Source organism: Malaya genurostris, chromosome 1 (assembly GCF_030247185.1).
Source record: "Malaya genurostris strain Urasoe2022 chromosome 1, Malgen_1.1, whole genome shotgun sequence".
Taxonomy (NCBI): domain Eukaryota; kingdom Metazoa; phylum Arthropoda; class Insecta; order Diptera; family Culicidae; genus Malaya; species Malaya genurostris.
The window spans coordinates 135,395,080-135,415,402 of NC_080570.1; the positions used below are offsets into that span (position 1 = coordinate 135,395,080).

A 20,323-nucleotide genomic window follows, 5' to 3' on the forward strand; every position below is an offset into this window, starting at 1 on the left:
GTATGTCCCGTCTACAAAAAGGGCGATAAGCTAGATTGTTGCAATTACCACGCAATCACATTGCTCAACGCCGCCTACAAGGTACTCTCCCAAATTCTTTGCCGTCGTCTATCATCAATAGCTAAGGAATTCGTAGGGCCATACCAAGCGGGATTTACTGGAGCCCGCGCCACTACGGAACACATATTCGCGATAAGACAAGTACTCCAGAAGTGTCATGAATACAACGTACCCACGCATCACCTATTCATTGATTTCAAAGCAGCATATGACACAATCGATCGAGAACAGCTATGGCAGATAATGCACGAATACGGTTTCCCGGATAAACTGACGCGATTGGTCAAAGCAACAATGGATAGAGTGATGTGCTACGTCCGAGTATCTGGGACGCTCTCGAGTCCCTTCGAATCTCGGAGAGGGCTACGGCAAGGTGATGGACTCTCTTGTATCTTGTTCAATATTGCCTTGGAAGGTGTGATTCGAAGAGCAAGGATCGACACGAGTGGCACGATCTTCCGAAAGTCCGTACAACTTTTTGGCTTTGCTGACGATATTAATATTGTAACACGTAACCTTGAGAAGATGACGGGAACCTACATCGGACTGAAAGCTGAAGCTAGGCGTATCGGACTGGCCGTAAATGCGTCGAAAACAAAATACATGAGAGGAAGAGGCTCTAGAGAAGAAACACTACGCCTCCCACCACAAATATTGATAGACGGTGACGATATCGAGGTGGTTGACGAGTTTGTGTATTTGGGCTCACTAGTGACCGCCGACAATGACACCAGCAGAGAAATACAGAGACGTATTTTGGCAGGGAATCGTGTGTACTTGGACTCAGAAAAACCCTTCGATCGAGAAAAGTACGCCACTGCACGAAATTGACCATCTACAAAACGCTCATTAGACCGGTTGTTCTCTATGGCCACGAGACCTGGATTATGTTGGTAGAGGACCAACGCGCCCTAAGTGCTTTCGAAAGAAAGGTACTGAGGATTATCTATGGCGGAGTGCAGATGGAAGACGGAACGTGGAGACGGCGTATGAATCACGAATTGCAACAGCTGCTAGGAGAACCACCCATCGTACGGACAGCTAAAATCGGACGTCTACGATGGCCTGGGCATGTCATAAGGATGTCGGACGACAGCCCAGTGAAAACGGTTCTTGAATCTAATCCGACTGGTACAAGAAGAAGAGGAACGCAGCGAGCAAGGTGGATTGATCAAGTGAAGGGTGATCTCAGAAGCGTTCGTCCCTTGAGTGGCTGGCGACGAGCAGCCATGGACCGAGTTATGTGGAGACGTATTCTTGATACAGCAAAGGACACCCCAGGCCTATAGCTGTTAGGTAAGGTAAGTAAGACGCACTGGAAGCCAATATTGAAGTATTTATTCGTAAAACACCGGTCGATATGTATAAAATTTGATCCTGCGCATGGACCATCTTAAGCGGAGCCACAGCCAGCATTTACATGAAGTTATCTTCAAATATTAAATTATATTGATCGCTTCATCGATTTCAATGAGGATTTCATCAATTTTCTCAAATTTTTTGTTTTTTTTTTGAAACCCAAATCACCCTAGATACCTTGAATGATGTAGATGTATCGAAACTTTCAGAATTATTGGTGACTGCTTTAAAAGTTGGGTATCGCTGTCCACGTAGCATATCTGAAAGCGTTTTTCAGCTCCGCATTCACTGACACTCTGTTCAGCATCAAAGACCACGACGATAAAAGCTTTCTGAACAAAATAAATACATAAACCAGCAATGCAAAATAAAACGATTCACTCATAAGACGTATTACAAAAATACTTAACTAATAACAGAACAAAAGCATAGAGAAAACTTACCATCGAAGTTTGATTTAGGCCAAGATGTCCCTCACACTTTTGCGATCACGATAGCGTTATCCTTAAATAGAGGCTCGCATTCCTGGCGTATTCAGTTGCTTCACAGTAAGAGAAAATAAATTTCTTCCTTTCACTTTCTCGACCGGTGCTCGTTAATCATTAGCATTAGCTCCGTTATAGCAAACACTTTAGCATCTCTTCTCGTTGTTCCCCGATTACAATGAACTCCGGGAATGTCGGTTAACTTATTTACTTCCATGCCATCCGTTGACTGCTTTTGTTGTTGCTGTGTTTTCCACATGGCCGGATTGAACTGCTATCCGAAGCCGTTACTCAATCACCACCGTCCTATATTGACGCGACGACATTCAGCTAATGTTTATCATGTTCAATCTGAGTTTGACACTTGATTCGTTCGCTTGTCCCCAATCACCCAAACACCCACTCACGATTAATTCTGTCGTGCGCTGTTATATGTGTGTGTGTGCATTTGAGAGTTTGTCTGTGTTTCGGAACCAAAAACAGCTCTTCAGTCACGGTTATTCCCAGCAAGCGAGCTAATCAAAACTAAGAGCCTGACATGCTGTGTCGTTGAGGCAAAATTGAATGGCACTTCACCGTTATAGGTCCTGCTTCTCGAAGGAAAATCTTGACTACAAGGATGGGGCAAACATAGCAGTGGAATCGAATCGCCATTAGTAGTCGCCGTACATGGTGCTGCTGCTGCTGGAATACGGAAGCCTTGGTGTGAGCTTGACGACAAAGTCGTTGTAATTTTTTACGGGTTGTCACCCCTTCTCAAACGCAGCTACTGCCTGGACTGCGAAGGATGACAGTAGTTTGCTCATGGGTGCACGCCTACTGCCAGTAGATAGGACTTAAGCGTACGTCAATAGGACGCGTAGGTAGCCTATCGCAGTAGGTACTGGAAAGTCTGTGTTTCACGACGATAACGTTACGTTGATCAGACCATCGGCGGGCGGGGTTGGTTTGAAATATATATATAAATATTGTGAAGAAAGTTGTTTATGCTCAAGGTTTGCTGGCTTCGTCCGATTGAAAATACGACTACTTTTACGTATTCCACTCAACATCATAAAAAAACCTTAGATTCGAAGTTAATTGGAGTTATTTTTGTCTTTGGTTTCTGCCTCCAGCTTGGCCTCTGACAACACAAAAGTTCGCGCTGATGACAATTCTCACAGTTCCATTGATTATATTTCTCTCGGCGAGAACAATCTACAATTTTGGTCTGTTTTCTACTAGCTGGATTTTTTTCCTATTAAATAGTTGTAGGTTAAGTTATAAGATTGTGAGATTAAAGAATTGGGTTTCTAGTGATATCTGATGTTGTTGATTCAAACACTTTCGCTAAATTGCACGTTGGTCTAGTAGGTCTTATGCTACAGCAATAAATCGAGTAAACCGTGCACTGTGAAAGGATTTAAGCTCTAGTTTGATGAAAATCGAATAGTGGCTAAGCTGATTATCGTTTTTTATGGGTTTTCACTATGAACTGAAACCTAAAACGGCGTTTTTTTTGTTGACAGACTGTATTGAAATTTGCTACTTCGATAGGTTCGTTTCTGAGGTATCAAAAGAATACATCATAATGTCGGATCGGTAGGCAGCAGGAATCATTACGTTTTACAAAAAGTACTTGAAATCATTGTTATCACTTTTCAGATTAACACAACAGTTTATCCTACTGATCCAGGAATTTAAAATGTCATTTTTAGCCAATGACATATAAAAAAAAGGTTATAGCTAATCAAAGCTAGCCCCACCTGTACTGATTTTGAACTTATCTTCGGAGCGGATAAACTAAAACCTGAACTGGGAAATGCAATGCATAGTTTTAATGTTAAAAAACGAATCGAGTTATCTCTCACACACCAGCGTTTTTTCGAGTAAAAACCAAACTGTGTCCTGAACTAACGTATGTATATTTATCCATCTGGGAGCTAAAATATATACGCGACAATAAAATTATGCGCTCACGCTGCACCAAGCTGCACCAACATTTCTACAAAATTACCAAAACAAACAATAATCTCTAATACCTAAAACTTAACACAACTCCTAACTGGTCATGGTGTGACTTTCAAGCGTCCAGTCAGCATCCTGTCTAGCTTTAAATTGCCTACACTAAAGTCCAATTTTCAAGTTCGTTCTTTTCCTAATTACCTTGGTCAACAAATCCGAGAACATGCTCGTCCAAAAAGGGTTTTTTGTTTCTCCTAAATTACGCTATTATTCAAATACAAACAGAAAAACTGAAGATTGTGATGGTCGTTATCGCTCTTTTTGAATAAAAGCAACGAGTTTTTCTCTCATTCCAAAATGCTTAACAGATTTACGAATTGTTGTGTCACATTCTAGTATCATTGTAGTTTCACAATCTTCTATTTCATCTCAAGATTTACTTTTGCTTGCTAGTTCTGGTGATGTTGTATGATACAATTATGCGCATAAAGTAGTTTTATTTTGTTTTTTTACCTTTTTAAGTATATATAATCGTTTCTATCTAATATGGCGACGATGTAGAGTAAGATGCGATGTTTATTCTTTGTTTCTTGTTCCTTCTGTGTATGCGTGTGTGTATGTGTTTGTGTTTGCGTGCTTACGCGTGTGGATTTCTCTTGCTTTCAATGGTTGTTACAGCTCTCGCTACTGTTTACTAGTTTAGGCTCACTCTCGCTAATATTCATTTCACCGTTTCATTTTTTTTTCTTCTTCTGTTTTCGCCGGTTTCCGTATCCTTTTATCCTGCTTTTGAACATGGATGTGTATTTAGTCTTGTTTTTTCTTCTCACTCTAACAGCAGATTCGTGTTTTGGTTTTCTATTTATTTGATTTCGCATAACGGTTACGCGCCATGCGTTAATAGGTTCACTATGTGGTATTTGTTTTTGCTGATTCCCTGGCAGTTTAGAGAGACGACTTTCCTAAGTACCATCAGCCATTTGTCTCGATTTGCTCGACCGTTGTTTTTTTTTTGTTTGTTTACGAACGATAGGCAATTTTCCGTTTCGTTTTCTAATGGTTACTTCCACTTGATTAGATTTAGATTTGTTGTAAATACTTTAAAAGATGAATGATAGAGAGAAGTTGAGAAATGTTCTGGAAAAAACGGGAGAGATACGAAACTGTCTCATGAGTGAAATGGGATTCTTCAATCATGCTCTTATTATTTCATCACATGCCGTTTGTTTTTTAATTATGTTTTAAATTGGGTTTTGTAAAAAATGCAAATATTGTTTTTTTTTGTTTAATAATTCATTCTGCTTGTTTTTGTGTTTCCTTTTCGAGAAATCGAGGTTTGCTTACGTCGAAAATATGTGTAATAATCTCTAATGTTTAGGTTTGCCTTTAAAATTTCCTCAATATATTTTCTATGAAAATATGCTTGCGTAAGATTTTGCTTCCCCTTGCGACTGATTGGGAGAGAGTGTTGCTAAAAGCATTGTTTTCCGTCACTTGTTTCGGCTCTGCTCGTTCCGTGCCACCATTGATTCATGTTTGCTTTACGGTTTGTTTGTTTTTTTTTCTTCTTTTTCTTGTTTGGTTACAGAGATATTAGAATCGTTAAACTATTTTTCATCATTAATTTATTATTCAACGAACAAGTATATGATGCAGTGTTTCCATTCTGAATTCAAATTAAACAAAGGTTTATGTTAGTACGAAACTTTACCGTGACCATGATCGGTCGGATTGGCTCGTTTTGACTGGGATTTACTTATGGTTTACAAAATCGTACTGCGTTGCGGTGTTGCTGAAACTACCATTGCGGCTGCCATGAAAATGCACATTCTGCCACTTGTTGTCCTTCTTGTGCCATACCCGAGTTTCCTCGGTTTGCACTGTATGCGGGTGACCTTGCTTGTCGACGTACTGCGTTAACCGTACGTACGCGATACACGCCGTGTCCTCGCCGAAAATGTGCACATGCGGATTCAGGATGGTCGTATTGATGGCCTTGTTGTTCTTTCCCAGCACATTTTCGAAGTTAAACTTGTGAAAGTCCATACCCTCGATTAGGTTGCCCAAAGCTTCCGGCTCGAATGAGGTCAAATGCGGATCGCAGATTTTGGTGTATGTCTCGAAATCGCCATTGTTGATAGCCTCGATTAACTGCTCTGTGATCTTGATGATTTCCTGCCGACGTGCCTTGCAGTCATCATCTTCGACAGTAGTGCTGGATGAATCGGTGGATTCCTTCACCTGCGAACCTTCGCCCTTTTTGGCAATCATACTCTTGCTGGAGAAATTTCTGGTGGCAAGCATCGTGGTTAGTATAGCACCTTTGAGTTTGCGCCGGGCGTTGAACTTCTTCAAGCAGTCCACAGTCTCTTGTCGATGTACCACAGATGCCACACGTTCTCGTTGGCAGATCCAAGGATGTTTCAGCGCTTCAGCCGCGGTGATTCGTTTGTAGGGGTTAACTGTTAACATTTGGTTGATTAGGTTTTTCGCTTCCGGTGTGACCGTGTCCCACTCGGGTGACGGGTAATCGTATGTGCCCGCCTTAATCTGCACATACAGCCGATGTTGATCTTCGTCCCAGAATGGCGGATAACCGACTAGTAGAATGTATAGGATAACACCGCATGCCCAAATGTCGACGGCTTTGCCGTACGGTTCCTTCTTCAATACCTCCGGTGACAGGTAACCAGGCGTACCGGCAAAACCGAACCACGCCTGTTGATCACCCTGAACCTCAATCGCCAGACCAAAGTCCGCCAGTTTCACCGCTGCCCCCTTAGCCTTACTAGCTAACAGCAGATTTTCAGGCTTCAGATCTCGATGCACGACTCCATTTTGGTGGCAGTGGTTGACGGATTCCAGAATCTGCTGTATACAGTGCGATGCATCCGCTTCTGAATAGAACTCTCGGGCTACAATATCTTCGAACAGTTCTCCCCCTGTGACCAAATCGAACACTAAGTAGTGGTAGTTCTCCTCCTGAATACTGTCGTGTAATCTAACAATGTTCGGATGCTGCAATTTGCGGCATATCCGGGCCTCCCGTTCCAACTTCTGAAAATCTCTCGAGGTAAGCTTTTTTGTATTGATAATTTTAGCGGCAAACTCGAATCCAGTCGATTTCTGCACACATCGCTTCACGATCGAGAATGCACCCTTTCCGAGCTCCTCCTTTATTTCGTAGTTATCCGAAAACCGGGTACAAGCTGGCTGAGCAGCCATCTCGTTTAATAGATTGGCTAGAATTTTGCCCGAATGCGATTAAACAATAACAACGACTAATTGTGTGGCGCTGCCCCCTCCCACAACGAACTTTACTCACTATGAACCGAACGGTTAGTTAATCACGTATTCAATCTTAAACAACGATGCACAATTATCTTTCGCGTATCGTCTCTCGCGCAACTTTCAAATCTTCACCAGAGTCACGATCCACCAGGCACGTCCGTGCACTGTTAGCTGGGAGACACACGTGAGCTAACCCCCCGAACCACAGTTCTAGAAAACGACAAACTCCCGGGATGAATACTCTCTACTTCGCAGATAGTGGCATCCGATTTTGACCAGCAAATTTCGTCGTTTTTGTTGTAGTACTAGCCGTTTTAATTAATGCGGGAAACGGCCATACAGCATTTCTCATATTTCTTCGGGGCCGGTCGAGAATCCACCACTTGCTTCGGCCGGCTTTTTTTGTTGCCAACGATAGAGGGTATCCTAGTAGGCGATGAATGTTCTCATTAAAGCAGCCAAAAATTATCGGTTTTATCGACGAGCTACACAAGCAACCACTGACTCCACTCTCGGCTGGTGGTGCTAAGAGCCGCTAGTACGACTGCAGATGCCAATACTATATTCTCCTGTTGGTTGCGTCTGGAAGAAGAAGACAAAATATAATAGAGAAATTAGATATCCACTAAATACATCGCTCGTGGGTTGATGTGAGTTTTTTTTGCGAGTGGGTTGTATTTCGTAACGATAGGATTAAGAGATTTGCTGAAAATTAAGTCGAGCCAATCACCCGGACGGCTTTGCAGTCGGGTCTACTACGAGGTGCTGTAGAGAGGAAATTATTGGACAATGATGGTCTGCTTAATTAATTCTATAATGATAATGGGATGGGATGCAATCAAGCTGAGGTTCAGGCATTCTAGATATGGATTCATTGCAGTAGTTCCTAATTTTATCATTTTCTAAAAACTAACGGGTGTTTTTTTTTCAGGTTTGTTATTTTTCCATAGGGATTACTCTATTGTCTGAAAGTCGTTTTGACAGTGTAAAGTGACGGCTTTGCTCAGTATTGTTTGGCAAATCACCATGAATTGGTTAAGTTCAGAACAACGCATCCAAATCGTGGATAATTATTTTTGAAATTAGTGTTCAATTAAAACTGTTTATAGTGCAAAATTCTCTTATATAATGAGGAGCATTTTTAGTTTAATGGATACGTGGACAAGCAAAATTGCTATATTTGTAGCAAAGATAATCCACACGCCGCACAGTGGTTCGATTCAATAAAAACGTGGACATAAATCAGTAGCTGCCAAACCGTTCTTTTAATGCATATAGTTGCTTTTAAGAATTTTTTTTACAAATATATACCGCGTAATTTGATTCTATCCCTAATTGTTCATGATCTACTTTGACAAAAAACATAACCATAACTTTTTTTCTGAAGAGATAGAATTTTTTTTCTTGTACAAAGTTTTAGAACTGTTGAAAATAATTTACTCTATCAAATATACCAAAAGTCTAGGTCGCACCGTTTCGGATATACAAAGCGTTTTCATGGCAACCCTCCTAGAATCAGTTTTTTATTCATAATGTGTTTCAAGTTATTTTTTAATGCATACTTTGTTTGGAATAATTGAAGAAAATAAAAAATCCCATATTTTTGTTGAAGGTAGTGCATAGGTTTGTTGTTTCCTGGCAAAGTTATACGTCATTTTACCTTTTTTATCTATGATAAAACCTTATACCGAAGCGAAATATGCAACTTTATGCAGCTAATTTTTACAAAATCTATAGGAAAAGACATGCTCAATACTATAAAAAAAATCTGAACGAAACTCGATGGAACTTTTTTTAGGCCTTTTCAAAGTTAGTTTTAGTTATTGAATCATGACAACCCCCTTAAAACTAGTTTTCTAATCATAACTTGTGTCAAGTTAGTTTTTCATACATACTTTATTTATAATACTTGTAGAAAATATAAAATCCCACAAATTTGTAGAAGTTAATGCCTAGGTTTATTCTTTTCTGGAAAAGTTATACATCATTTTACCTATTTTTACCTAGGAAACCTTGCACTGAAGCGAAATATGCAACTTAATGCAGCAAACTTTTTCAATACTCAGAGGGAAATATATTCCTAATCCAATTTATTTTCCTATGAGAATATCCTGAGTACTATTCGTGTGACTCATTCTCACTATGGCCATGCTGAAACCATGAATGGTTAAGAAACGGAGGGCGTCACGCGTCTGCTATTTCTGTAACTCACTTTTGCAGTGAGCGAAGAGATGGGCAATTCGCTCCTGAGCTATTCCAGTGAATCGAATCTTTAAAGTGAGCTGATAGCTCACAGCTATTTGTAAAAGAACCGCAGCTCACCAGTTCACCACACTGGTAAGCAGGGATGCCAGGTTCACAGATTAATCTGTGTTTCACAGATTTTCAACCTTTAGCACGGATTTCAAAAATGGCACAGATTCTCACAGATTTCTGAAAACAGGCACAGATTTACACAGATTCTAAAATCGATCATAGATTTTTAAAATAGATCACAGTTTAGCACCAAAAATTACAGAGCGATAGGAAATAGTGAGAGTTTTTGGCCTAAAAAATTTCATCGAGTTCCACTTAGTTTTTTCTCTAATATTGTTAATTGTCAAAAAGGTAACAAAATAATAATCACAACAATTTGCTTAAGCTGCACGAGCAAGCATGAGCTAGTTTATGCGTATTTATGCGCACTTTGTAGTTGATACTGAAGTAATATAAGGTAGATTCTACGTAGATAAAACCAAAAAACTGTTTTTAAAATAAAGTGAATATATCTCAAAAACAAATTGTTTTTTACATTATTTATATCTTCAAGAAAAATACTTCAAATGTTTTTTATTCAAAATAAGATAGAAAAATTTTTGTTTTTGTGAAAAAAAATTATTTTTTTTCGAAATGGGTAAGAAGCGTAATATAATCATCTTCTATAACGAGTTGAATTTTGAAAAACTCATCACCCTGTAATTCCAGAATCGGAAGTTGGAATCGTATAGAATTAATCAATTTGAATTTTTGTATACGAAATTCGGCTTAACCTTCTATAAGAAAACGATTGAGCTCCTCTATTCCGGTGTAGCCGAAGTCAGTTAAATTCGCCTAAGGGATTTCAAGCCGTTTCATTTGATTCGAAATTTTTGAAAATCAGTATAGCCATCTTTGAGAAGTCGCTGTGAGTTTCAAATAAAACTACCAGCAAAAATTGAAATAAGTTTATTCGGTCATCGACTAGAGGACGGGTATAGTGTGATGGGTAGTTCGATGCTTTCCGCGCAGCTCACCTGGGTTCAATTCCCAAACCCGCACATAGGGTCAGAAAATTTTCCTGTCCCGAAGAGACAAATGACCTTAAGATTAAAACCTCTATAATCGAAATAAAAAAATATCGGTCATTTACTGTCAAAATCTACAAACCCGATAAACGCGATATTCATGTGAAATTGATATTTTAACATTAATCACCCTGTATCTCCTGAAACGGAGGTCGAATTTGATTAAAAGCAAGAATTTTATATGGGATCTTAAGACCTTTCAATTGAATCTCATCTACCATCTACCAGAAAAATGAGGGACATTATTTTCATTTCGTTAAACATATCATCTGGTAGCTTTAGAACCAGCAGTCGGATTCATATGAAATTCTGGAACTTTGTAAGGGGCATAGGATCTTTCATCAAAATCAAAGTTAGCAGAAATCGGTTAAGCCATCTCCGAGAACATTGAGTGGCACACACACACACATTTGCTGATCTTGACGAACTGATTAGAATGGTACATGGGTGTAAGATGTTATGTTCTTCCAGCAAGCAGTTTAAATCAATATAATTATGAAATTGGTTTGAACCCAGAAATACTACCATTTTTCTAATACACATGTCACATTCGAAAGATTATATTGCCAAAAACGAGTAGTACTAAAATCGAAACGAGGCAAAATGTCATGAAATAATGTGTTGTACCCAGTCTTTTAGGTATTTAGAAACAATTGAATACAACAGTATTAAACTTTGCTCCCAAGCATCACTTTATCATGCAGCGCTCAAAACTCCTACTACTGGAAGAAAGAAGTCGCTTACACAAAATATCAATATCTCTGTTGAATACGGACCGATTTTAACAATATATGGCCATCTGAAGCGACAAAAACAAAATCTCAAATCAGCATCTGACGGCAAAAGGCAGATAGCGAAGACTTGCGATACGATGTGTAGTAATTGCTGGCGGAGAGGTTGCCATGACAATAATTGAATGTCATGCGCCCGAGCACAGCGAAGCATGCTCGGTTCTTCTAGTCAAGTAGGCTGTTTCTTCATGTGTGTTTCAAATGAAGGGTAGTTTAATTGGTAAAACATTTTCCCCGCATAGGAGTTAGCTACAGGTTCGAGTCTCGTCTCATCGGTAACCTTTTCGCGATTTTCATTACATAGTCGTTTTCGCATGTCATTTTTACAATTTGTTTTTCTCGCTATTTAATCTATGGTTTGTTGAAATATAAGACTCGTTGTTTAATCTATGGTTTGTGAAATATAAGTATAAAAAAACCGGGGACCAGGTAATAGTGAAGAAAAGCTCCAAAAACGGAACTCACTTCGATTTCTCAGTAACGGGTTAACCGATTTTCACAAATTAAAATTAAAGCTCTCATTGTCTTAAAATATACTGTGTAGTTTCATCCAAATCTGACTTCCGATTCCGAAATTATAGGGCGATAAGTGTCAAAGCATTCAAATCGTCATTTAAAATGACGATGCAGAACTGGTACGCGTCGGTACGTGCGCACGGAAGAAGAAAACACCACCGGCTTTGATCCGTTCGCAGAGTGCTTTGTTTAATTTTGTATAGTGTATAGTTGACACATTTAAATCTATATTAACTTGACATAACAGTTTACAAATTGAAGGTGATGATAGTTTATACAAAAGAAAGCTTTAGATTTTATTCAAGTTTGAGAAAAAATCTTGACAGAATCTTCTAGTGATGTTTTTGAAAATATAAGTAATATGAGAAAGGCATCATTACACCAGTAGGTGGATTAAAGAAGGTTTTTTTTAATTCAGTCTCACCCGGTGAACGACCGTAACTAGGTTAAAACCGGGTATAAATAAACGATATAATAATAATAATAATAATAAATTCAATCTCACTTTCTTTACTTCGTTACGCGTTTTTTACGCAGATTTCCGAGGTCACGCGGTTGTTTAACGCGGATATCCAAAGTAACGAATTTTCGAAAAGGCAAGGTGTACACTTCAAGCTGTATTTTCGCCATATTGAGTAATTATCCCGAGATACTGTGAATCTATTGAAAAAAAATCTCCAAAACGACGTGTGATTAACTTTTCGGATTGTAATCATTCGGTTAATTTAACATTCGGGTTATTTCTGATTTTCTTCCCTTATATTAACCGAAAGTTTTCGCCAAAAACTTGCGAATAGCGACTAACGACAACCACTGAGCGCCATATGGAGTTAAGAAGTTTTTTTTTATAAAATGCTTTATTTTTTCAAGCAAAGTCAAAGTCTTGGCATTACATTCCTTTCGTGGAATTTGGCCTTTCTGTTTCAACAGACTTCGCAGCCGATTCTTAGCGTACAGAATCATTGCATGGCTAGTACTATGGATCCTACTGACACTAAGAATCCTTCCAGGTCGGGGCTCGAACATACGACAGCTAGTTTGTAAGACTAGCGTCCTATGCATTGAACCGCCAACCCAGGACCAAATATTTTCAAGTAGTACTTTTTATTGTTTAAAAAATATTGTATGGCTTTTTAAAAAAAGTTGAAATCTTGTAAATATCGTATTTGGCTCTTTCGACTCAAAAAGTTGCCGACCCCTGTACTAAACGTTCTAATGTTTCTAATTGTTAACTCCGATTGTGAACTTAACTACCCCGCGTTCAGAGGAGAATTAAATGTATATTACGTTATCAGTTTTGCTAAGGTGAATTTCATGTACCTTCTGCAAATCGAAGTACTTTTGTTGTATGAGAAAAACTTGTACTTCTAGAATTCTATACTGATTGAAGTCAATAACAATTGACCTTGGACGCGGACGTTCGCTGGTGCCGGAGCCATTTATTCGTTAATTCTGCTCATCATCAATATCGTCTTATTATTCACTACTGTCCTCGTTTGTCCAGATTTTCTGTTTCGACTGCGACTACACTACTTTTTCCCACCAATCTTAACATATTTCCTAAATGCAGTAGTCCTGAACCATTGAGTTATCGTTTTCTGTGTAGTAGAGTTTTTCATCTTGTTTATAAAGAATTTGAATACCATTCATCTCTCTCGAATCGAATGTTTCGATTTATTTGAGGAAGTTGTTCTGCACTTAAAATTATCTTCCTTGTTGGCTAAATTTGAGTACAAAACATCCAACCAAACTTCCAGAAAAAATCGCTTCAGTTAGCGGTTAACCTTGTCGATCATCGTTGTTGTTTTGGTAATTGCGCGTACCAATTGCCAACTGTCGTAAATCCGGTGACACTCCCATCCATTCATTTCGCGCGACCTTCTTCTGACATGGCTGTCACTCGTTAGAAGAACAATATCTTTATTTTGAGACACGTGATGTTCATGTTTTGAAAATAGATGCATGTTTACATGCAAATATACCGAAACAGTTGCTTTGACGTAATTCTATTGGAGAAAGCATTGCATTGTTAACAGAATGATCAACCGCTCTCGAATTGATCCACTAAATGAATATCAGCAGTAACAATCTTGTTGAGTCGGAATTTTGTTTAGGTAATTCTTTGACACAAGAAGTGAATAAATCGATCGGTTTATTTTAAAAAGCATTATCTCCATCGAAAAAACCTTCGACTAAATTAAACAATCCCAGACACATTTTTTCACGCCTTCAATTACGGCTTGACCGGATCGAAGACCGAATTTTTCCTACATATTCGTTCGCACATTTGGACACTCAAATGTTTGTTTTTTTTTGCTCTGTTCGAAAAACAACCACTGAATGTCTAATGCGATAGAAAGATGGTAAACCACTACCAAGAAACGGAGGCCCGACTGTGGGCGGTGTCAGTGTTCTTTTCTGCTTTAAAAATAGCATTCAAGAGCATCGAATGAAATCAAAATATTTCCACTTTTAGAATACATCAACAGAATACCGCATTATACAGACACGGAAAGCAACAGACAGACGGAATTGCTGCGGCATTCCATTTTGGATCTGCTGCGGCCAGCATCAGTACGAAAACATTGGCAGATTGCCATCGTCCTTTCCAACAATGGCGCCTAAGAAGAAGAAAAAAAAGTGCAGTCACAGAAAAGCTGCGCCGGACATCTTCGTTTATTTAGTCATCCTTCGATACCTGCTCTGTAGGAACATTTTCCGGTTATCGATCGGTAGTGCCGACAAAATCAAAACAAACGGAGGCGCACGGTCGTGTTTACCACTGGGAAAAGTGATTCGATTGAAGGAATTCTCAATTCCACAATCCAGATTTGCATAAAAATTTAAGAATCAAAACCAAATCACCGCTTTTATTCATTTTGCCGTTTCATCTCGTTAATTAGAGAAAGATATGCAATTTGCTGGAATTAGCTTAGAGTGTATAATGCGAATTTTCCATTATTATTCGCTTCGCCCAAATTCAAGAATCCCATGTTCATCAAAAACATTGTTATTGTAATACTACTAAAGGGTGATCATCTTTTTGGCAACACTGTTTTTGATAGATCACGTGTGAATCGTGTCTTGTGTCATTGTCAAACTTGTTCAGTTTGGTCCATAATTTAATCATGAATCGTCGTTTGGTCTATAATTTAATCATGACTGGGCGCTGGAAAAGTTGGAGGAAGATCCACTTTTGTATCGAAAAATTGTGTTCAGCGACGAAGCACATTTCTGGTTGAATGGATACGTCAACAAACAGATCAGCCAGAAGCATTGCAAGAGCTACCAATGCATCCCAAAAAAGTAACTGTTTGGTGTGGATTCCCAGATAAAACCTTTATACAGGCTAACAGTAAATGTTGCTCATTTATTTTCCGTGTAATTCAAATCCAATTTTATGTAATCAATAATCTACTGGAATTTGGGCTGACATCAGTCGACTTACAATAAACGAATTTCGATGTAATCAAAACAAATCAAAATCTTTGCTTCGGCTCTAGAACAGTGCAACAGAAAAACTAATGTGACAAATATAGGGGAGACCGGGGCTGAACCAGACACTTTTAAGAAATTGAGAAAAATTACACAATACAAATACACAGGTATACATCCCAGTTATCTATACAGTTGTGTCGCTCCATCTTCAACTACAATTTCCAATTTGTGATTTGAAAAAATACGCATTTGTTTTCGTACCGATTTAGCCCCATTTGTTTTGTCCGGTATAGCTCCGCACAGGCAATTCATTTTCGAGAAGCAATAATAATTTCATTTTCTACGTAATCAAAAACACTCAATAATCACTGAATTCATCACTATATAAATTTCGAAAAGCACTATCCAGACCGTCGTTACTACGCACAAAAATCAAATATACCTAACAAATCAGTAAAGTAGAGAGTAAAGAGAATTGACTCAGTGTGTCATTCAGCTAACTGACTTCTGTCACATAAATGCGCGTTTATAACGTCAATTGAGGCGGAGAGCCAATTTAACTAGTCGTTCTACGATTTATCGTTTACTCTCTTCTGGTAATTAGTTTTTTTATCGTGACGTCACAAATAAACAAGCATTCATTCTTGACAGTTCAGCGGTACTGTTTACAAACAAGCCTAAACAAAAATCGAAGAACACATTTTAAACAATCATCTTTACACTTTGCAACTAGTGACTTTCATATTATAAATCTCTAAAACAAACCGTATCCAATCGTGAACAAATCTCTATTTAGGCGAAATGGACCGTAAATGGTCTCATCCAAATTGTGAACAGACAAACAAATCTCAGTTTACAAACAGTACTGCTGAACTGTCAAAATGTGTTCATTCGATTGAGGTTAGCAGTGACGGCAAAAAAACCTTTTTTTTTTTTTTTTTTTTTATTTTTTTTTTTTAAATAACTATTTATTGGAATATGAGTTAAAATTAAATTATTAAGATTTAAATTGGGTGTTCAGCCACAAGTGGTGACTTTTCAGCCCTGTTATATATATATATATGATTTGGTTATTACCATGAAGACATCATTTGCTTCCGCAATTCTGAGATTTTTGTGTAGGGAAAATTCTAAACCTACTTGTATTGTGTAATGGGGAAAAGGAACTTATATACTAACTTACTAACTAATACAGAGAGCGAATCGATTCAATTGAAGATTGCATCGATTTTTGTCGGAATTTGCTTATAATATTATGTGACATTACATCTAATGGTTCTATATTTGTGAGTCTGTGTAACTCATTTGTACTAAACCAGGGAGGACGCTTCAGAATCATTTTCAGAATTTTATTCTGAATCCTTTGAAGCGTTTTCTTCCTGGTGGAACAACAGCTTGACCAAATTGGTACCGCATAAAGCATGGCTGGTCTGAAAATTTGTTTATAAATTAACAATTTGTTTTTTAGACAGAGCTTAGAATTTCTGTTTATAAGAGGATATAAACATTTAATATATTTATTACACTTTGCCTGGATTCCTTCAATGTGATCCTTGAAAGTGAGTTTTTTGGCAAAAAAACCTAATTATATCTCTAGTTAGATACATTCATATTAAGGTGCCAATAGAAAGGGATCATCTCTAATTTCGTAAAGCGGTAGAGCTCAAAAGTTGAAGCCCATAAAAAATGTCCCTATGAAAATTTTGAGCTCTATCGGATCAATCGGATAGTGGTACCGCCAAAGGGGTACATGAAATTTCTTAAATCGAAATTTTTTTTGACGCCTTGATTAGGTTTTGGTATTGAGTTTGGTCCCTGATTCAGATTCGGAATCCAAGTTTAGAATTCAATTTCAGAATTAAATTCGGAACCTGGATTCTGGATTCAGTTTAGTTACAGAACGCTAGAACTAAATTCGTGAACTGAATTTCTGATCTGGTGTTCAAACCAGAATTTCGCAACTTTATTCGGTTCCAAATTTAGTTCTTAATTCAGTTCCAGTTTTTGAATTTCCAGAATTTAAGTTCTAGTGTAGATAAATAAATGGTGGTAAAAAATACTCAACAGTTATAAACATCAGAATTTCAAAAATCAATTTGTTTTCTCCACTGAGTTTAAAAATCTACAATCCATTGAATCTTGAATAAAAACAAGAAAGTTTGTACAGGCACAAAACCGTGTTTGAATTGCCAAATTTAGAAGTTCTCCCGATTTCTTCGTCGTCGCTCAAAACGATAGTTTGAAATTTTGAACACATTTCACTCTGTAGTTCCAGAACCGGAAGCAGGATCTGGATGAAATTCAACAGCAGTATATAGAACCAAAAATCTGAAATTCCATCCGATCATCACCGTAGAAATTAAATGAGTTCCGTTTTGAAGTTTTTGAACTGGTGCTTCTGGAACCAGGAACTGGGGTTGTTTGGCCAGAAACTAATATAACCTACAAATAGGAACAATTTTAAGACAATTTTCTTTTTTCTGCTTCGCCGCTCTGAATGATGAAGGCTAAATCAATTTTTATGGCCAATAACTAACAAGACGCGCACAACATAAGGTTTATATGGCTAGTACAATTTCGAAATTAAGTAGACTTGAATTCAATGGACCTTTTCTTAATTGGCTGTGCTCATATTTTACTGATCGCGACATGTCAGTGAAAACAGGAGATTGCATTACGTCTCCATTGACGGTCAGTTCCAGAGTTCCTCAAGGCAGTTATCTTGGACCGTTCATATTCCTACTCTATCTAAACGACTTAAACATTTTGCTAAAATGCATGAAGTTATCGTATGCTGATGATTTTAAACTCTTTCACCTTATCAAAACCGTCGAAGACGCCAGATTCTTGCAGTCACAACTGGACATTTTTACAAATTGGTGTAGAAAAAACCGAATGACCGTTAATGCTTCGAAATGTTCTGTTATTTCATTCACCCCCTAAATCTTTCGAGTTACCAAGATCGCTGCAAGCTCATAGATCTCAATCTACTGTCCGTTCGCAGAAATGTGTTCAAGGCAGTTTTCATTGCTTATCTTTTCCAGTCACGAATTGATTGCTCGGAACTGTTATGTTTGCTAGATTTTGATATTCGTCGTCGTTGTCTTCGAACTCATCCTTTCCTACGCATTCCTGCCGCCAGAACCCACTATGGCCACAACGAGTCATTTGTCAGTATGTGCCGAGTGTTCAATCGCTGTTCAAGTCAGTTCGACTTTCATCTAACTGATACTATCAGAAAATTGTTTTGTCGAACACTATCTCTTTAGAAGTTTATCGTTAGTTCTAAGTATTTAGCTATGTAGTTATAATAGTTAATGATATACAATATATTATAATAGTTAATAATATGAAATGTATCATTTGGATATTCTGTAATCTGTTGGTACAAAAGATAAGGAGGTTTTATGCCTACTGGAGATATAGTGATAGATTGATAATAACTTATCTCCAGTAGGCTTTTCCTTGTTCCAGAAATGAATAAATGAATAAATAATTAAATAAATAAATAAATAAGTATTGCGAAATCGATTTTGTCATGTCCGATAAACTTTGGTGCATTGAAAACACTGAGATCTGTCGGTTACAAGACATATACAATAACATCCCTCGAACCGGACATGTTCGCCTTAACCCTTCCAAATTTGATCAACTTTTTGTCGTGAATGCGACTTACTTTACTATGGGGTGCCTTTTCAAAATTTACCCTCTGAGACAGTGATAAGATTTTGATCGTGAATATCTCTTGTTGTATCTAATGAATTAACATAATTTTTGCTACCCGCCATCGGAAATATGATCACAATTTTATGAAAAAATATTCAGTTGTGTGACATAATCTCAAATAATTCAATATTAAACTTTTCTGAAATGTTTGGTATAAACGAGTATGAAAGAGGATAATTCAAAGCTCATAGCTCAGTGATTTGTGAAAGGATTTATATAATCTAACTACCAATAGAATCGAAATTTTTCCACTTAAGCGTGTATAGAAAAAGCATTGAAGAATTTCAATAGTACACTATTGAAAAACCTGTCTCATTTGACCCATGTCAACACCAGCCAAACAGAAAGCGTTCTGAGGAAGAGAACAAAATATCTGCTGCTGTACAACAAATCGTTCGAGAAAATGTTCCGAACAGTGTTTAATATCGTAGTGAGTTCCTCAATTTGACCCTTCTGAATGCTAGAAGCGAATCCCTACAGCATATTGATAGTTTCTTTCAAGAAATTATGCAAATCCGAAATGAAATAATCGACATTAAAATTCTGTATGCGGCTATTTTTATAGCCGTTAGGACCGCCCATTAGTGAAAAAGCTACAAACGAAATCACGTAAAAAGAAACCTCTCAACAAAAATTGGATCAGTTTGGATTCTATCGCCACTTCGAGCAGATGTATATTGTGTCGTTTGCAAAGCTAGTTTCGCTTCCGACAAGAGCGATTACGTCCCAGGTGCCAGTCATTGGCATTGGTGAACAAACAACGGTGGAGAGCATTACACAAAATCAGCCGTTCTAATGGCTTTAAAAGTTTTCTAAAGAACTATTAGGATTTGTTGTTCGCAAATCGAAGGGAAATTACTCTTATTCTGAAAAACGACGTATTGATTTTTCGATCGAATGTGGCTCGATCGAATCTTAGCTACCTTTGATTTTGCTAGCGTTATTAGGAATACAAATGAAATACGATCGTAAAATCGATACGACGTTATTCAAAATAAGGGCGATTATCCTCAGTTTAGTGGTTCGATTTGTGCACTTTTCGCTGTGTGAAATTCACAGTAATCGAGATCAAGTGATGGCTTCTTTGTTTTTGCGAAAAATGTGGAAAAGGGGAATGCTTGCATAATTCATACAATTGATCAACTAATTGATATTCGGAAGTGTTAAGGAACATGTCAGTTGTTTTCGTATTCACGACATCCAGTTATGTCTCTGACATTACCCACCCGCCTTTTTTGTTTCAAAATAAGCCTAAGTTTATCGAAATTTGTTGAGCGATATGCAAGAAATTTACGTCACTTATATTATATCTCTGAAGCCGGAAGTGACAATTTGATTTACAGTTCAATAGTAGCTTTCAAACGAGTCTAGGATTGTTGAAATCGACTCA

At 37.9% G+C, this 20,323-nt stretch overlaps 1 protein-coding gene across 8 annotated transcripts in view; it reads right to left on the reverse strand.

The window, feature by feature from the left end:
- The window catches only part of LOC131425850 (calcium/calmodulin-dependent protein kinase type II alpha chain), a 132,191-nt gene that overhangs the window by 8,204 nt on the left and 103,664 nt on the right, over positions 1-20,323 (reverse strand). For all 8 annotated transcript variants that reach the window (XM_058588079.1, XM_058588077.1, XM_058588076.1 and 5 more), the window contains one exon: positions 1,863-7,721. In XM_058588079.1, the coding sequence (XP_058444062.1) occupies positions 5,601-7,073 (1,473 nt within the window). In that variant the 5' untranslated portion in view covers positions 7,074-7,721 and the 3' untranslated portion in view covers positions 1,863-5,600. The remainder of the gene's footprint in view (positions 1-1,862; positions 7,722-20,323) is intronic.